Source organism: Olea europaea, chromosome 13 (genome assembly GCF_002742605.1).
Source record: "Olea europaea var. sylvestris chromosome 13, O_europaea_v1, whole genome shotgun sequence".
NCBI lineage: Eukaryota > Viridiplantae > Streptophyta > Magnoliopsida > Lamiales > Oleaceae > Olea > Olea europaea.
The window spans coordinates 6542048-6560140 of record NC_036249.1 but is presented as its reverse complement, the minus strand read 5'-3'; the positions used below and the strand labels follow the sequence as shown (position 1 = coordinate 6560140).

General features: G+C 33.4%; 1 protein-coding gene across 3 annotated transcripts; it reads left to right on the top strand.

Annotated features, from left to right (window-relative positions):
- The first annotated feature begins 3367 nt into the window (after positions 1 to 3367).
- On the top strand, positions 3368 to 10668 carry LOC111407430 (succinate dehydrogenase [ubiquinone] flavoprotein subunit 1, mitochondrial). Of its 3 annotated transcripts, XR_002705108.1 has the most exons (17): positions 3368 to 3571; positions 3875 to 4042; positions 4926 to 5013; positions 5691 to 5837; positions 5920 to 6060; positions 6600 to 6685; positions 6796 to 6888; positions 6973 to 7087; positions 7189 to 7332; positions 8047 to 8234; positions 8312 to 8486; positions 8571 to 8741; positions 8955 to 9024; positions 9186 to 9306; positions 9394 to 9431; positions 10054 to 10218; positions 10589 to 10668. XR_002705108.1 is itself a non-coding variant. In XM_023036895.1 (16 exons), exons 1-16 carry the CDS (start codon positions 3482 to 3484, stop codon positions 10154 to 10156), a joined length of 1938 nt encoding a protein of 645 aa, XP_022892663.1. In that variant the 5' UTR covers positions 3368 to 3481; the 3' UTR covers positions 10157 to 10513. The 3 variants fall into 3 exon arrangements, 2 of the variants coding, with proteins under 2 accessions (XP_022892663.1, XP_022892664.1); XM_023036895.1 differs by lacking the exon at positions 10589 to 10668 and having other exon boundaries at positions 10054 to 10513; XM_023036896.1 differs by lacking the exon at positions 10589 to 10668 and having other exon boundaries at positions 3369 to 3571; positions 7024 to 7087; positions 10054 to 10513.
- Positions 10669 to 18093: the final 7425 nt, after the last annotated feature.

Sequence of the window (18093 nt, the reverse complement as noted above, 5' to 3'; positions counted from 1 at the left end):
TTTCAAGAAATTGAGTTACTTAGAATTTGTTTTACTGGAAATTGTCAATTATATGTGTTTGAGTTGTATAATTTTTCATTGAAAAATATTGAAATTTGGATCTTTTGGTGTTTGTTTGGCTTCATTTTTCATAGAATTGTCAATTAAAGGGATAAAATTTGTTACAATTGAGGATATAATTTGTTTCAAAAAAAATTTGGAAAACCAATTCCTCAAAAAAATTGGAAAATAGGGTGTTGCCAAGAAAATTTGGCCAATCAAACATGCAAAAAGGTGAAAAATGGAATGTAATTTCCTACTTTAATAGAAAATTTGTGCAATCAAACAGGGCATAAGTTCCTGGTGGGAATTTAAATTAGATTTTTAATAGAAATTGATGAATATGTAATTAAAAAGTTGTGAAACCTATAAAATATGCAGTTAAAATTAATTCTTGACTTTAGTTTAGGGAAGTGCTACATGTACATAATTGTCTACATGATGGTGTCCATAATTACACGTGGCGCTAGATCCAACCTTTAATTCAAATCTTACACTTGCACATCAACAGTCGGATGATTGCCACATCACATTATGGACACCATTATGTGCAATAATTATGTATAGATATAATTTTTTTTAGTTTAAATTAAAATTAAAGTGCAAAATCAAAGACAAAGGATGTGATATTGGAAAAAGTTAGGTTGGTTGGTCCACTAGGGGACCAAAATGAGTCTCGTTTCTATGGATACAGTCACTGTCGTGCGCGAACAAAGAAAGGGCCACGAAGCCTCCTTTATAAACCCGCAATATCATTGGTAAAAGAATGGCCGCGCACCATGACGGAACCCTAATTACGTGGCGTCTGCCTCCGCCATTAGCTTTTTCAGAAGAGCCCCATGAAACGCGACTGTTGGGTAGCTTACTTAGGAAACTTATGGGTACCATGTAATTGCCCTTACTGTTGTCGAATACTACTTAATTGCCATTATTGAATTGTATTTTTTTACCCAACTAAAGAAAATAAAATAACAATGTTTTCACGAACCGCTATTTTCATTCGTATTGTTATATATTAATTTAAATACAAATATTTTCAGAGCCGCTATTTTTATTCACCATTTTAACATATTAATTAATTTTTTTTTTAAAAATATATATAATAGATTTTTTAACTTCATACATATTTAATCCGATAATTGGCACAAAACATTCATACATTTCATGTCTATTGTGAAAAATGTCACTATATTTAATTTTTTGGCATTTCTGCTCCTATTTCCACTTTTCTTGACGTTGAACGTTATTTTTACCAATTTTGAACAATTTTACCCTCCATTCAAATATCGAGGGCTATGGTTGCAATTAATTATTTGTTGTTTCCTTTCTTTTCTTTTTGTTTTATTTGAATGGTGGGTAAAATTGTCCAAAATTTGTGAAAATGACATTTAGCGTCAAGAAATGTAGAATATGAACAAAAATGCCAAAAATGAAAGGTATAAACGTTTTCCACAATAGACATAAAAGGTAGGAACGTTTTATGTCAATTACCCTAACTAATCAGACAAGAATAAAGCCAAATAAACCATATATCTTTAAATTTTAGTATCAATTTTTAGTAACGTTTATTTGCGCATTTCATTTCTTATCATTATTATCATCAATTATAAGGGTGTTTTTTTTTTATGGGGTTAATCTTTCTATGTTTAAAAAGCATCATACTTTTTTGAATGAAATATAGTAAACTCTAGTGGGCAGGTAAGGCGGGGTGGGGCGACGTCTTGCCCCATTTGCTGCCCCAATTTTTTTTTTTTTTGAAATTTTCAAGTTATGCTATTATTAGAAAATAAAATACAAATTCAAAGTGAATTTTTAACAGACGAATTGTCAATAAATAAAATTATTTTTAATTTTTTTCTCTTCACGAGGCAGTATTTAATCTTTTTCTCTTCAAGGGACGGGTTTGCCTTGCCTTGCCTTGCCTCGCCAACTCGTAGGGACATGTTTTTTTGGCCCCATTCAGAGTTTTTTGCCGTTATTAGTAAAATCTCACTTTTGTCATTGTAACTGCTCATAACATTCATAATCTTTAGTTCTTATATATAAGCCTTTCTCCGATTTGTCATTGCAATTTTCTAGTCTGTTGTTGTTGTCGATTATTTACTAGAATTCATTTAGATTAGAAGTCTTAACCATATGTCTTCATTATTATAGGTTGGAGTGGCTATTGGTTTTAAAGGTAAATGGCCTAAAATTACATGCTACGCGAATCCTCAAGTAGCAAGCATAATTAAAGCCTGTTGGGTAAAGAGAGTGATAGTGACTGGTTTTTGTTATGAACTTAATAAGAGTAATGTTAGAATGTTGTGGGATAAATATATAGATGTAATTATTGGCTCGGACCGATTTTACTAATTGGACATATGGTTAATGATCTAGCCCGTTTATATTTAAAAAAATAAAATAGAAATAATTTTTATATTAAAAAAATTCACTTAAGGCTAAAAGCCTTGAGATGTCCATGGACAGACTTAGCCCTGTTTGCTAGTGCTTTTTCATTTCAAAAAATTAATTTTTTGATCGTTATTTTATTATTTCAGTCATTATTTTTGATTTCTTCACTCAAATGTGACTTCCACTTTTCTCCTTAACAGTAAAAAAAAATCAATTCTCATAATCATTAACGAACACGCCCTTAGAAAAACGCTAAAATAGCCTTAGGCTATGACAACCTTAAGAATAGATTTTTGATAGCTTATTTTTTGTTTGTAATTAAATTAAGGTTATTTCACATTTATTTTGTAATTTTTTGTGATTAAAATTTAATATTGACTTGTTTTATTATAATGTTGACTGGTTCATCAGCCAATCCTCTAGTCTATGTATTTTTTACGAGCCAGGTAAGGATCAGTCCCTTCAATCGGCATGGGTAGATCCCAAGACAGGACTGAGTTGTGCTGGTTCAAATCGGCTCGCTGCTTTTTACCCTTCAGATGTATTCTAAGCCTTTATTCGATATAGATGTTTTTTAAAATTTCTTTTTTTTTTCAAAGTTATTTTTTTATGATATATTCTTTTAATAAAATAATTTTGCATGTAAACATATAATTTTGTCATATTTTTTAATTATATATTTTTCAAAAGAAAGTGACTTTTCACAAAAGAAAACCTCGACTATACATGTTCTAAATCATTAATGGTACCTTACTTGATTAAATTAGTAATTACAACTTTGAGTAAAGATGCTTTTAGAATTTATAATAAATATTAATTTTAAAATTAACAAATATTTCATAATTAACAAATGGCATTCAAGTATATATCTTGAAAGTCCAGTGGCAAATATATCCTCATTTCTGGCTATATATTAGTCCCTTTCCCATTCCAATGTCCATTTTCCCTTCATCGTTTCCCATAAAAACGAAACTCAGATACACGCATTTACATTCACAATCACAATCTGATATAAACCATCGCTTACATTATACAGAAGTAAATAGAGATGTGGCGGTGCGTATCGCGTGGCCTCCGCATTCCGTCGAAGAAATCTACCGCCGGCGACTCCCTCTGCCGTCTCTTTTCAACTCAATCGGTAAGATTCCCTGTTTACAATTTTAACTTATAATAAGCTTAATTGTTTTTCAAATTTGTTTTTATTTTGTACGTTGGAAATCTGGAGACAAGTCTTGGGTCCTTGATTTGAATCCGTTCTAATTTTGTGATTTGATTCTTTTGTGGATTTGGGTTTTTGGGTTAAATTGATGGGTTTCAGGGTTAGGTTGAGCTTGATGGGATTTTTAAATACTTAAGTGTATTGTGGTGTATTATCGGTTTGAAATAGTATATGTTTAATTTTTTTTATTCGTATTTGGAACTATGGGTTTGTTTTGAACAGAATGTGGGAGGGTCGTCATACACAGTGGTGGATCATACCTATGACGCTGTTGTGGTAGGCGCAGGTGGTGCTGGTCTGAGAGCGGCGATAGGGTTGTCAGAGCATGGATTCAACACAGCTTGCATTACCAAGCTCTTTCCTACTCGGTCTCATACAGTTGCAGCTCAGGTACTGTAATTCTAGCTCTTTTTTCCTACTTCGGTAAGCATGGACAATAATTTCTTCCTTCTTACTCTTCCTTCTTCCTTCTTTCTGCTGTATCTGTGTCTCACATGGCCAATTTTATCGTATATATCTAGTGTTAAAAAATTAAATGAGTATTCTTGTTATATTTGAGATATATGGAATTGGATTATAATTCCCTTTTTGTTTTTATTTTCCCATCTCGTTGGATGCTATCAGTAAGTTGATATTCATTATTTTTTATGGCATTGATTAAAATTATTGAGGCTAGTGATATAATTTTGTAGTAGGCAAAATGGAAAATTAAAGGAGGAATGGTGGCATTGGTTGTAATATTATTTTTGTGTATTCTGTTTATTCTAGTTCATATATAATTTAAAATGATCTTATTACACCTTTGGCATATTTTCACCTTTCCAAGTTTTTTCATCCATAGATAAAAGCCCATTGTCATCTTGTTATTGAAATCAAGAAATCATTTCAAATTTTTGATGAATTTACCAGATGCAATTTTCAGATTTTGCCCTGGCCGCATATTCAAATAACTCGATTTTAGCAAAGATGACCTGCTTCTTGCTATTCCCCATTAGTAGAAATCTACTTTTTTTTCTTGTTATCTCTGTTTTTAGGTGGCTTGAAACATACCAGACTGCTGTTTGTCTCTGTAGTTGTCATTCTAATATATATTATGGGGGTGTCAATTCTTGGTTATACTTTATGAGTCGTGATTCAAGCAATTGATGTCAATATCTGTCAGACTTCTTTAGAAATACATGAAGTTCTGTTCTCCAATGTCCAATGCAAGCCCAAAATGTTTTTCCACTGTAAAATGTGCATGTAACCTCCATCTCTGTAATTCCTTTTGCAGGGTGGAATAAATGCTGCATTGGGAAATATGACAGAAGATGATTGGAGGTGGCACATGTATGATACAGTCAAGGGAAGCGACTGGCTAGGTAATTGCTACTGATACAAGGCAAAGGCTTTCTTCTAGTTGTCAGAACTCCGAAAGCAATTTTTATTTTTTCTTTTTATTTCGTTAATGTAATTAGAACCACTAAATGTTTGGTAGCTTGGGCTGTTATGATCTGAGTAACGCCTGAATTGGATTTAGACTATGAAAATTTCAGCATGTATGGATCCTAATATCCTATTGAATAATATAAGTATATTGAAGTGACTCAAGATCCCTATCCAGTTGAAATTGAACACACACATATATATATATATACACGTGTATATACTTGTATATACGTATATGCATGTGTGTGTGTGTGTGTATATAATTTTTTTTTTTAATTATGTCTAATGGACATAATTAGAAATTTCATTGTTTATTTACATGCTACAATTTATGCATTGAAATTACTGTTTAAAATTTTTTCTCGATATAGAATTGGATGTTACCTGCACTTTCATAGGCCACATGATATTAAAATTTTTGTCTAGTGTCTATGTTTTTATTGGCTTTTGATCTGAATCTCTACAAATCTCAGAGATTTCTGAGCTGTCGACTACCCTACCCTCCAGATATTTGTTTGCTTTTGGTCTGTGGTTGAGAAAAATGTTTTTGAAATCTTTGGGGTCATCCAAGGTAAATTATCTTTAAGTAACTGGCATTATGTTTCTGCAGGTGATCAGGATGCCATTCAGTACATGTGTAGGGAAGCTCCAAAAGCAGTTATAGAGCTTGAAAATTATGGGCTACCATTCTCTAGGACCGAAGATGGGAAGATTTATCAGCGTGCATTTGGTGGTCAAAGCCTAAACTTTGGAAAAGGTATTAAGGTATTTTGACATGGAAGAATAGTACAGGATTTCAACAGAACCTATTTGATTTGCATTACCTCTATTTCTTGTAGGTGGACAAGCATATCGTTGTGCATGTGCTGCAGATCGAACTGGGCATGCATTGTTGCATACTCTTTATGGCCAGGCTATGAAACACAATACACAATTTTTTGTGGAATACTTTGCCCTGGATTTACTTATGGGTAGTGATGGTAGGGTTACTCTAACTTCTTACATTGGGAATTTGTTTAATCATTTTTTCTTAGTAATATTACTTTTTCTCCCCTTGAGATTATTCGAAATCTCTCAAAGTTTTGTGAGAACATTAGGCTAAGTAATTCATTTTGTCAATCATGTAGTCAATAAAATGTTTATGGCCAGGAAAAATGTATCTATAGACAAGTAAATGTGGGGAGAAAAACCAAAATGATCTAGGGTAAAACTGGAATTTACAAATTCAAGAACATCATCTTCAAATTCCGCAGACTGTTATTCTGTTATTTACATTTAAATGTGGTCTTTTAACTACCATAATGCAAAAATCTGCACGGTACAGGGGACCGCTGGTTTAAAGGCGAGTGGATTAATATCTTTTTGAGTGTATGCACATTAATATACTTGGCTTATTGAACCAGGGAAAAAAAAAAAAAAAAGACGTAGTCCACATGCAAATGGATAAACATGGAAACGTGTAAATCTGTCACTAATTTTATTTTTATTTATTTATTTATTTATTCTTTTCCGTTATCAGGTAGCTGTCAAGGTGTAATTGCCTTAAATATGGAGGATGGGACATTACACAGGTTCCGTGCTGCCTCAACAATTCTGGCTACAGGGGTAACTATTAATTCTTGAAGCATATTTAGACTTGAACCAGTCATTTGCAATAAAATGCTTATTTCGATTTTTATCACCTGAAAAACTACTTCTGTTGCTGCTTCTGCCAGGGCTATGGTAGGGCGTACTTCTCTGCTACCTCTGCTCACACTTGCACCGGAGATGGCAATGCTATGGTTGCTCGAGCTGGACTGCCTCTCGAGGTGTGTTTATTCTTGTATTTCTATTTTCAAATAAGGAGTATTGGGGATGGAGAATCTATTTTTAAAGTGAATTTTCATAAACAGGTGCTAATGTTAATGTCTCCAACCATTAATGAGACGACTTTCTTTTTGCAGGATCTGGAATTTGTCCAGTTTCATCCAACTGGTATATACGGTGCAGGCTGTCTCATTACTGAAGGTCTGTGCCTATCTATCTTGGTTTGATCTATATAAACCTACTGTTCATACATACTTATTAACAGATGCTTTCATTTCCAATGTTTGTTCCTCCATGTTCAGGGTCTAGGGGTGAAGGTGGTATTCTTAGGAATAGTGAAGGTGAAAGATTCATGGAACGGTATGCCCCAACAGCTAAGGATCTTGCATCAAGAGATATTGTCTCGAGATCTATGACAATGGAGATCCGAGAAGGCCGTGGTGTAGGTATGGCTGCATTCACAATCTTTGGCGTACCATAAAATTTGGTTTATCTGAATGTGTTAAATTTTGATATGCAAAAGGTCACTTCCAAGTCTAGGGCGAGTTGTTTTGGGATAAAAGAGCAGAGGGCTTTCAAAATGTAGAAATCCTTCCTGGTGAACTAGGAGTATCATATTCTCTTTCTTTTCAATTGAAATAATCAATCCGTTCAAAGTTCTTTTGGACTTGGATAGACTTTTTGATACTTCTTTCACTCTTTTTAACATGTTTTATGAAGGCTTTTATTCTTTACTGTAATAACTAATTTTGATTTTTCGAAGAAAAGAACATAAATTTACTTCCACATAATCTTCGTCGCAATATCTCGAGAACATGGTGATGGTTTCCCTAAGATTTAAATCTCTACTTGTTATAATTTCAGAATTCAGTATCTTGTTAAATCATTCTTGTCATAGTATGATTAATAGATCTTATGAATTCTTAAGTTAGCATTTGCCTTGAGTAAGCTTAAATGTGTTCATTTATATTGTGTAGACTGAATGATACGTGAAATTGGGTGGTTGTTTGTTCAGAATTAATGTTATATATGTATGGTTGGTAGCTTAGATAAATGAATAAACATCGATTGGAGGACAACATGTGGCAGCTAGTTTTTTTCATAGGATTGATTGTTACGACTTATACAGAATTTAACGGGTTATTCTTGTCTCCTGATAGGACCATTGAAAGATCATATCTATCTTCACTTAAATCACTTACCTCCTGAGGTCCTCAAGGAGAGACTTCCTGGAATATCTGAAACTGCTGCCATTTTTGCCGGCGTCGATGTTACAAAAGAGCCAATCCCTGTTTTACCTACTGTCCATTATAACATGGGTGGGATCCCAACAAATCACCATGGAGAGGTACAAATTCAAGCTGAAATTTTACTCTTGATCAAATAATATAGAACTCTTCTCCTTAAATAATGGTTGCTATGCAGGTAGTTACCATCAAAGGGGATGATCCTGATGCTGTGACTTCTGGACTCTTAGCTGCTGGGGAAGCTGCCTGTGCATCTGTTCATGGTTCTAATCGACTTGGTGCAAATTCCCTTCTTGATATTGTTGTGTTTGGACGGGCTTGTGCAAACAGGGTTGCTGAGATCCGTAGACCAGGTAAATAGAAGTTTGTTTATTTTTAGGGATTTGGTGCCTCATGGGCAACGTATGACAAGTTTGAGATGTCTTGCATCCATGCAGGAGAGAGCCAAAAACCACTTGAAAAGGATGCTGGAGAGAGGACTATTGCATGGTTGGACAAGCTTAGGAATTCAAATGGTTCCCTTCCCACCTCAAATATCCGGTTGAACATGCAGCGGATTATGCAAAGCAATGCTGCTGTGTTTCGTACGCAGGAAACATTAGAAGAAGGTATGCAATAGAGACCTCCATTTTCCAGTTTGTTGTATAAGGGATGAACTAGATACTAAGGTGGATATCCTTCATTTTCTTGATTAATTGGGCTCCATCTACACAAAAGTTTGCAATGACTCCCTGCTTTTGAAACAGGCTTACAATTTTGACTCCATTGATCACTATATTTAAATTCTCTACCTCACTGATTCTTTATTTTCTATTTTAAAGGTTGTCAGTTGATTGATAAAGCATGGGAGAGCTTCCATGATGTCAAGTTGAAGGACAGAAGCTTGATATGGTATATATGTTTAATAGGATTATTAGCGTTGAAAGTCGTATTCTGAAGTCCATAATTTCTCATTACTTATTTTCCCCTAATGTAGTATATTCATTAAATGCATGTATAACCAACTCAGACTTGAGTTGGAAAACCTTTTAATTGACTCTTTATGTTTGCAGGAACTCAGACTTGATAGAGACCATTGAGTTGGAAAACCTTTTAATCAATGCACGTATCACCATGCACTCTGCTGAAGCAAGGAAAGAAAGTAGAGGAGCCCATGCGCGTGAAGATTTTACGGCTAGTTCTAAACTCTTAAATGCTAATTTATTTTTCATTTTTCTGCTTTAGCTGACAAAACTGAATCAAATTTTGTTCTGTTTTCAGAAAAGAGATGATGAGAACTGGATGAAACACACTCTGGGGTAAGTTTTTTCCCTCAGTTTCTTGTTTGTGTATTATTAAGTGATTGAAGGGCAGTGTAGGGTCAACTGAAAGTTTATGGTTCTACATTGAATCACGTAAGTCGTGTAGGGGCCTGGTGAAACACAATGCATAAACGATTCTACGATAACCTATTTCTTTATCACTGTGGAACTTAAGTTTAGCCATGCATGTGTTTATTATTCTTTTGCACTAGCCAATCGATGTGTCCATGTTACACATACACATCTGATGTAGGTTAACAGACTGATGATTCTCACTCATCTCATTAAGATTTATCGACCCTTGATTTCCAACAGGATTTGATGCAGTTTGTGCTTTTAAACTTGAAGGCACACTGTAGTGTTTGCTTTTGAAGTGGACAAACCCATTTTTCGAGCTTCATAACTTGGGTTCTCTGTATCATTCAATGTTGTTGATACATCGAAATTTTTTCTGCTGCATGCTGATGTTAATTTTGTCTATTTCACCTTAGTTTTGTAATCTTGAACTCCCTGCATAAGTTGAAGTCATATAAACATGTGACACTGATTGCTGTTATTATTGATGAGTTGCTTGTGTTGAAGGCCAGTTTGTTGATAAAGCTCCTATTGTTATCTGCAGATATTGGGAGAATGAAAAAGTTAGGCTCGCCTACAGGCCAGTTCACATGAACACGCTGGATGATGAAATCGAATCATTTCCCCCAAAGGCCCGAGTATATTGATCGTTTGCTCACCAGGGAAAACTTGCTGGCTCAAGAAATTGATTTTCTAATACTGTTAAGAGGTCAGAATAAATTAATTTGAATTGCAAAATTTTGGTAATAATGGTTGCATTTATCAACGATGATCTGATGAAAACCTTAAGTGTGGATAGATCTCAAATCAAGCCTTGGTCTCTTTTGTTGTCAAGCTTTCCATGATATTTTGTTTCTCACTGATGGTGTCACTCGTTATACAGATAACGAGCCTCGAAAATTCTGTTTTACGTTGCTGTAGGGAAAATGGAATGTATGTACATGTTGCAATAAATAAAACACACTTTGGTTGCTTGTTGACAATAGGAGTAAGTTTGCAATCTTTTGATAACTTGGATCAGATCTTGTAATAGGAGTTTAATTGGTCTTTTTGTTCTTGGAAAAATATTCAATCCGCAGGAGGATTTGGGAAGTCTACGACTTTGGGGGCTCTGCGGCCATAAACTGTGAAAACATCAGAAAAATAATCTATTAACTCTTCTTTAATTTATTATGAAATATTTTTTTGAAATATTTAATTGTTCATACAGACAAATTGCTCGGAAACCTTCCTTCTTGAATTATTAGCATGTCATTGTATTTGTCACGTCTGGCAGGAGGTGTTGAATACTGCCAACCTCACTTGAATTAGGGGTGTCAAAGGGATCAAGTAGGGCTGTTCTAGCCTTCCTCTTAGGTCCACTTCTATAGTGAAGAAATTAAATTAATTCATTTAAAACAAATTAAATCTTTAATTAATGTATTAGTTTTGCCATATTAAAAATATGAAGACATTAATTTGAAGTTAGCAAAGTCTTTCATTCCAAAGAATTGAGATTTGTTGTTCAAAATTGACCGTCTAACTTGCTATCTACTCAATAATATATTGATACATCACTTTAAATTAACAATGTCTTCATTATTTTAACAGTTTTTTGTTTTGTTCAAATTTGTACACAGAGAATTAGGATTTTGATTTGATTAAGATTCATTTTGACTCTTAAACACGTCTTTAAGAGTTTGAAAACCCTACGTTCATTTCTTTGATTAATACTGATTCAGTTTTCTTGTTATTGGTGGATTTCAATAATTCTCACATCCATTCGAGCAACATCCATTCGTTTGTTGCGAACAATTTTTTATTATTTGTATTCATGTTTTCTACCTACATTAGTGGTATCATAGCTATGATTGACGCTCAGATTAAGGCTTTTGCGGTGAGGTTTAAGCCGTTTGAGACCAACTTACAAGAATAGGCGATCAACTCAAGGATGTATTGTCTATCTTGAATCTTGGAGGTGGCAATCCTAGGCTACAACCATCCATCGACCTTGTTTAGATTCTACCCTAGTAGATCCAACCTTAGTTTCGGCCACAGTTCGTTATAATGATCGGCCATATGACTATTATGGTTACAAAGTCAAGGTGGAAATTTATGTTTTTAATGGGAGTCTAGATTAAGAGGCATTGCTTTACTAGTTGAATAAAGGAGAAAGATTTTCTGAAATCATGGAGGTTGACGAAGAGCATATGGTCAAAATTATTGCATACAAACTTAAACGAGAAGCAGAAGCCTTGTGGCTAAGTATATATGATGCATGATACACGTTAAGATAACCTCCCATAAAGGACTGGATTCGTGGGTACTATATGCAGGCCTTGTAGCTTTAGTTTTCAGACTATAGGCAAAGAAATCATTCGATAGCTGCCTAATAGGCTGGCTCCATATTTTTTCATATTTTGTGTATTTGAGGACTTTTGCTTGGAAAGACCATTGATATTGTTTTGCTTGCACTTTATTTTGATTATTATATATTTAGATGCTTTTTAGATAGGTTTAGTCTATATTATAGAGAAACTCTTTAATATAATAGAGTGATTTGAGATGGGTCGTGTCTGATATGTACAAAACAAAAACAAATTTAATGATTTCAAAATATTTAAGTAACAAGCTTTGTGCATTCTCCTACATAATACGAAAAATGAATGGTGTCTTTTCTTCTCACTATAAAATGTTTCAAAAATAATGAGTTATCGTCTAAAGGGACATTTTTTCTTCCCGTTTTAAAAGGTTTTAGAAATAACTAGATTTGTGCACCCCTCGTGCATAATATGGATGCTAGAGGTAAATATTTATGATTTTTTTATTTTTAATTTTTTATATATATAGGAAATGGAAGCACAAAAAGAGAACAAAATTGCAATTACATAAAATTAATCGTAAACTAAAATTATCTTCAGCATCCCAAACTCAGTTTTGTCAAATGATGACATTGTAAGGCAGGCCAAGCTAGGACTGAAGCAACCATTAGTAATAAATCATTGAGTGTTCTTCAACTGTACCTTTTGGATTCAAAGGATCAGTGTACCACAAAACAACCTGCACCATCTTAATAAAAATTTCGTCGCATGCATAAGCTAGAAACTTGGGGCTGTTCTTTTCTTGTTTCAGTTTTATAGTTTTGAATTTTGAATTCATTTTAGGTTGTGTTTTGAGTGTCCATTTTGAAATTGTTGAAAAAGCATTCTTTTTTTCATTTTAGAAAACTATTTCTCAACACATGAAAATGAAAAACACGTTCACTTTAGAAATTCATATTTTCTCTTCTCCAGCTACTGCCATTTTTGCCCCCTCCATGAGCCGCCGTCCTCTACCTCACAATCCGACCACCACCCACCACCTAGATCACCAGATCTCAGCATCACCTGAACCCATTTTCGCATAAGCCACGAATTGTATTGTAGGCCTTCGCGTTGGCCAACATTTGGATTTTGCATTTTAGAAATTTAGATTGTTGAATTGTTGTTTGTCGTAAATTGGGGCCATGGTTTGGGTCAGTTTATGGTGGGCAATCGACCGGTGGTGGTGCACAACCTCGGGTGTCGCTGGAGGTGGAGATTCTGGAAGAAGCAGTTTGTGTGTTTTGGCAGTTTTTGAGGATGACTTTTAATCGGTTTTGGTATATGTTTGGGTTGTTGTTTGTGTGGTAATTGAAGAAGGGATTGAGGGCTTCGCAATGGTATGTAAATCCGGTGGTTTTGGAGGAGGTTGGCTGGACTTTAGAGGGATGGAAAGAGGTGGTTTTGAAGGTTTCGTTGGATGTTGGCAGAAGAAAGTTGGGGAAATGTTTAGGTAGGGTTTCGCTTCAAAACTGCATTTCCTGTGTTTTGGATTTTTGGCATGTTTTCTACTGAGAACAGTTAAAATGACAATTTTGCCGTTTTCTATTTTTAATGTGGGTAAAGGGACATTTTTCTTCCCGTTTCAAAATGTTTCAAAAATAACCGGTTTTGTGCACCATTCGTGCATAATTTGGATGCTAGTGGTAAATATATAAGTTTTTTTTTTTTTAATATAGAAAATGGAAGATCAAAACAAAATTGCAATTACAAAAAAATCGTAAAATAAAATTATCTTCAGCATCCCAAACTCAGTTTTGTCAAATGATAACATTGCAAGACAGGCCAAGCAAGGACTGAAGCAACCATCAATAATAAATCATCGAGTGTTCAACTGTACCTTTTGGATTCAAAGTATTAGTGTACCACAAAAAAGCCTGCACCATCTTAATAAAAATTTGGTCACTTGCAAAAGCTAGAAACTTAATTTCAGTAACATTAGGTCACGCACTGTAAATTAGATTCTGTGCATTTGGTTGTTCTTGAAGCTTACTTTGTAGAAAGTAATTCACTGCTTATTTTCTAGAAAAGATATGTTAACTAAAAATGTACAATAATGTTATTTATCACCACTAGCATTATAATACTAGTATACATGACATTAAGCGCCATTGAGTGAAAGGTACTATTAAATGAACCTCATAATTTTATATTTAATTGAACCTTTCGTATAATGTTATATAAACTGAAGTATGCATGACCAACTTTAAACATCATAAAATAGCTTTATAAAACACTTTAATTACATTTTTCAGTCAACTTTGTTGACACTCACCTTTTTATCGTGCCCATCACTGAAAGAAAGCTTACTATCTGATCATAAGTGGCAAAACACAACTTCGTACGCGCTTGAACTAGGAGAACTTGCTTCTTTAAATGTGAACCCGGAAGATCGTGTGCCCACCAATCAGAAAAATATGATATATAGAAAAGAAAAAAATATTGAAATTCAAGTTCATCCCCAGATCTCATTCACAGGATAAATTCTTCTAAGAGCTTGTGCTTTTTGTTGACCTTAAAATTCGATGGATATATGGTCAACAAATCCCATCCACCTCCTCTCTGCATAAGTATCACATGCCCACTTGAACACAATGTTTGGAGACAAATGCCACATGTCGAGAAAAAGTCCGATGATTGTTCGTACTTCGACGATAAAGTCAACGACTGGATGAGAGATAACGTAAGTGCAAGAGACGGGAGATGGGGATTTGGCTCGGGATAGAATAATCTTACCTTGTGTGTGAAATTGTCTCCTATATGAAGGGAAGAAAATGAGTCGAGATCGGCCATTGAACCATGCGGAAGTACAAGAAAATGTTGATTGATTTATTATGCCCAATTCAATTGACCTAATTGATTGCCGAGTCAGTCAATGTGAAACCCCTACATCACGCATATGCCGTATAATTTATAGATATAACAGTTTTATACCAATCAATTACATTATAATAATCAACTGAAAAAGGTGAACTAATTGAATTCGACAAGTTCTTCATGGAATAACATAAAAGATTCACATAGTGCCATATCTGTTAATCTGCATTGTTTCATGTTTAAACAAATCAAGGATTCTCTGTTTATTTATTTATTTATTATTTTTTTATACTAGTAATATATAGTTGAACTCAAATTTATTTGAAGATAACAAATTATTACTCATCTTATTCAGAAGATATCACTAACAAAAATCAAAAAATTGAAAATATTGACTTTAAACAAATAAAAATGTTAAAAAAAAAAAAAACTATACAATCTAAAATTTTTAAAAATTTAATTTGGCGTGTCTCCAGAATTTTGTGACCGTGTTTCATGCCCTTGTCCTCTAGTAATATATAGTTGAACTCAAATTTATTTGAAGATAACAAATTATTACTCATCTTATTCAGAAGATATCACTAACAAAAATCAAAAAATTGAAAATATTGACTTTAAACAAATAAAAATGTTAAAAAAAAAAAAAACTATACAATCTAAAATTTTTAAAAATTTAATTTGGCGTGTCTCCAGAATTTTGTGACCGTGTTTCATGCCCTTGTCCGTGCTTTTTAGAAATTACTTTATTAATTAGACAACTTGGATGTCACTTTGCGAAAATCATCTCTCAAAGTGCTAAGAAATGTGGGGCTTCAGAAATAAGTAACTTAAGAAGTTAAAGGGTTACAATTTTCTTACCTTTGCTAACATCCATACAATGGCCAACTACGCCTCAAGGGCTGGGGGAAAAAGTCGACATTGTCTTCCTTTGGAAAATGGTTAATGTAAGTGAAATGGGTTAATTTTGAGTCCAAATTTCAGTAGGACCCGTACCTTAGTCTTAACGGGACCTAACATATTCATGTTCGATTCTGCGATGTGATTAACGTGATATATTTATTTATAAAAAATCATTTAGAATTGAAAAAAATATTTTATTTCAAATTAACCTACTTGAAACTATGAATTAGTGAAAATTTTGATTTATTGAAACTTTGCTAAACACTTTTTCCATTTAGAAAAGTTAGAAAACTTTGTTGCGGTTTATATGATGGAAGTTGGAGAATTGGGTTTGTGCCCTAAGAGATATCAATAGTTTTTGAAAATGGGGAGACCTATATCCTATCGGGTTAGGTCATAAGCTCACATGTGCGCGTTGTCGTCGCCCGTCCGGTTGGCATGGCATGAGCATGTGTTCAAGATTAACTTTTGGACAAAATTTATTTGATTTTTGGACCAAATTGTAACTAATCAAATTTTTGGGTACTTAATGAAATTTATTTTGATTGACTTATTTTCGAGTAATTTTTAGTCTGGATGATCTGTTAAATTGACTTATTTTCGAGTAATTTTTAGTCTGGATGATCTGTTAACCGCTTAACAAACGCAATACTGAATTAAGTTGTTTGTTCAAGTTTGGAGGTTGTCTGAACAGTGATGATTGTTCTGAAAAGGCTTGGAGTATGTTCGAATGTATACGAACAAGTTTATAAATAGTCTGCCCCACTGCCAGAATAATAACACCATTTTTCATTGTAAATGTTCTCTGCTTTGAATCTCACTCTCACTCTCTCTCATTTTGATATCATTCTCGAAGTGTAAAACACTCAATTGAGCTCGTTGGAACTCCTGCAGATTGCTGTGCTGCTTTCGTAGGAGATGAAATTCGTCCTATCCTAAGAAACGATTGTTGAACACTTTTAGCACCCGTTGGTGGACTCGAATTAATTTTTAGATCCTATTGATCGTATTGTTAGGCTTTGCAAATTACGTTAAGTTAATTCTATCAGTATTTGTATATTCGGATTATTTGAAGGAGAAACTTATGCTCCAGAAACAACATCTTTTACCATCATCCACAAAACAATCCATGTCGGCTTGAAAGAGTTCTTTTATCGTACCTATATCAAAATGATATGCTAGTGAAAATTTTGCACAATTAAATGAAACTTTGCTTAATTAATTGAAAGTCCATTTTTAGCTTGGATTTTAGGGAGAACTGAATAATGCTATCCCTGTATTAGATAAGATTAGTTATTAAACCAATTAAAACAAGAGGAAAACCTATATATTTTTAACATTATAGGTCAGAGTCATGCGTACCTTTTCCCACATTTGAAAAGCCCCAAAAATTTCCACATGCTAGAATTTATTTATTTTATATACTATATTTTAAATTTGAAAAAGTTGGGAACTAAAGTGGTGAATATATTAAATTCAATTTTTAAATGGGGTCAAATATTTAAATATTGATAGAGTAATGATAAATATATCAATATTGTACTCGTTGGATATCTCGACAAAAAATTATTTCAGATGAATTAGGCCCAAGATATTGTAGTTCTAAGGATTGATGTTTTTTTGTAATTTGTCAAGTGGTTTATTAATTTTAAACATGGCAGTGGACGGCACGTGTATGACTAATTCACATAAGCTAATCTTTTTACTTAATTAGGAGCTGTAATTCAATTAAAACTATAGTTAGTTTTTTTAGATTAAGATTAGAAAATCCGTCGGAAACTCTGACCAATCCTATCTAAATTGTGGTACACGGTTGCAATTTCAAACCAACTTTAATCTGTGATATATATTTGGGATAAATACATTTCCACAAGAAAATTGGAGTAATTCCCTAGAATATATATACTTACGCGACAGAACACTATAGAATTAATTTTGTATGTACTGAGACAATTGTTCAGGCCTATAATTGGAGAATTTGGAAAAGTTTGAACACGTTAATTTTGTTTTGTCTTTCAAAAATTAAAGCAACTTAACAGTGTAGGATATTGAGGTGCAGTATATTCTATCCCGTTTACTTTTCTTTTTTAAGTTGATGAATTATTGTACTCATGAAATCTCAAGGTACGATATGATATGCTATGATATGAATGATATGGTCATTCCAGTACTCACAATTTTTCCTTACTACTCACATGTTAGAACAGATCGTGCCGGATAGAGACGATTCGATTTAGTAGTTGTGTCCCGTTTTGTTGAACGAAAATCTAAAGAATTTAGCATGTAATTTTATTTCATTTAATTTTGTTTCCATAGACACTTTTTTTTTTATTGAAATATCATATATGTTATTTGTTACATTTATATTTTATATATTTAAAGGTTTGAATTAATTTGTTTGATTTCCCTTAAGTGTTATCTTACATTAGTAGATACAAAATTTTATTTAGAGATAATTATTATTAATTCATAAGTAATCAAAGGATTTGCATTAAAAAAAAAAAGTATTTTAAAAATTTTGTTAGCAA

Excerpts from the sequence above, each read along its gene's own strand:
- LOC111407430 (XM_023036895.1), top strand. The coding sequence starts at position 3,482 with ATGTGGCGGTGCGTATCGCGTGGCCTCCGCATTCCGTCGAAGAAATCT. Across the intron at positions 7,333-8,046 it reads CCGAGAAGGCCGTGGTGTAG|GACCATTGAAAGATCATATC; the intron begins GTATGGCTGCAT and ends GTCTCCTGATAG. Across the intron at positions 8,487-8,570 it reads TGCTGAGATCCGTAGACCAG|GAGAGAGCCAAAAACCACTT; the intron begins GTAAATAGAAGT and ends GCATCCATGCAG.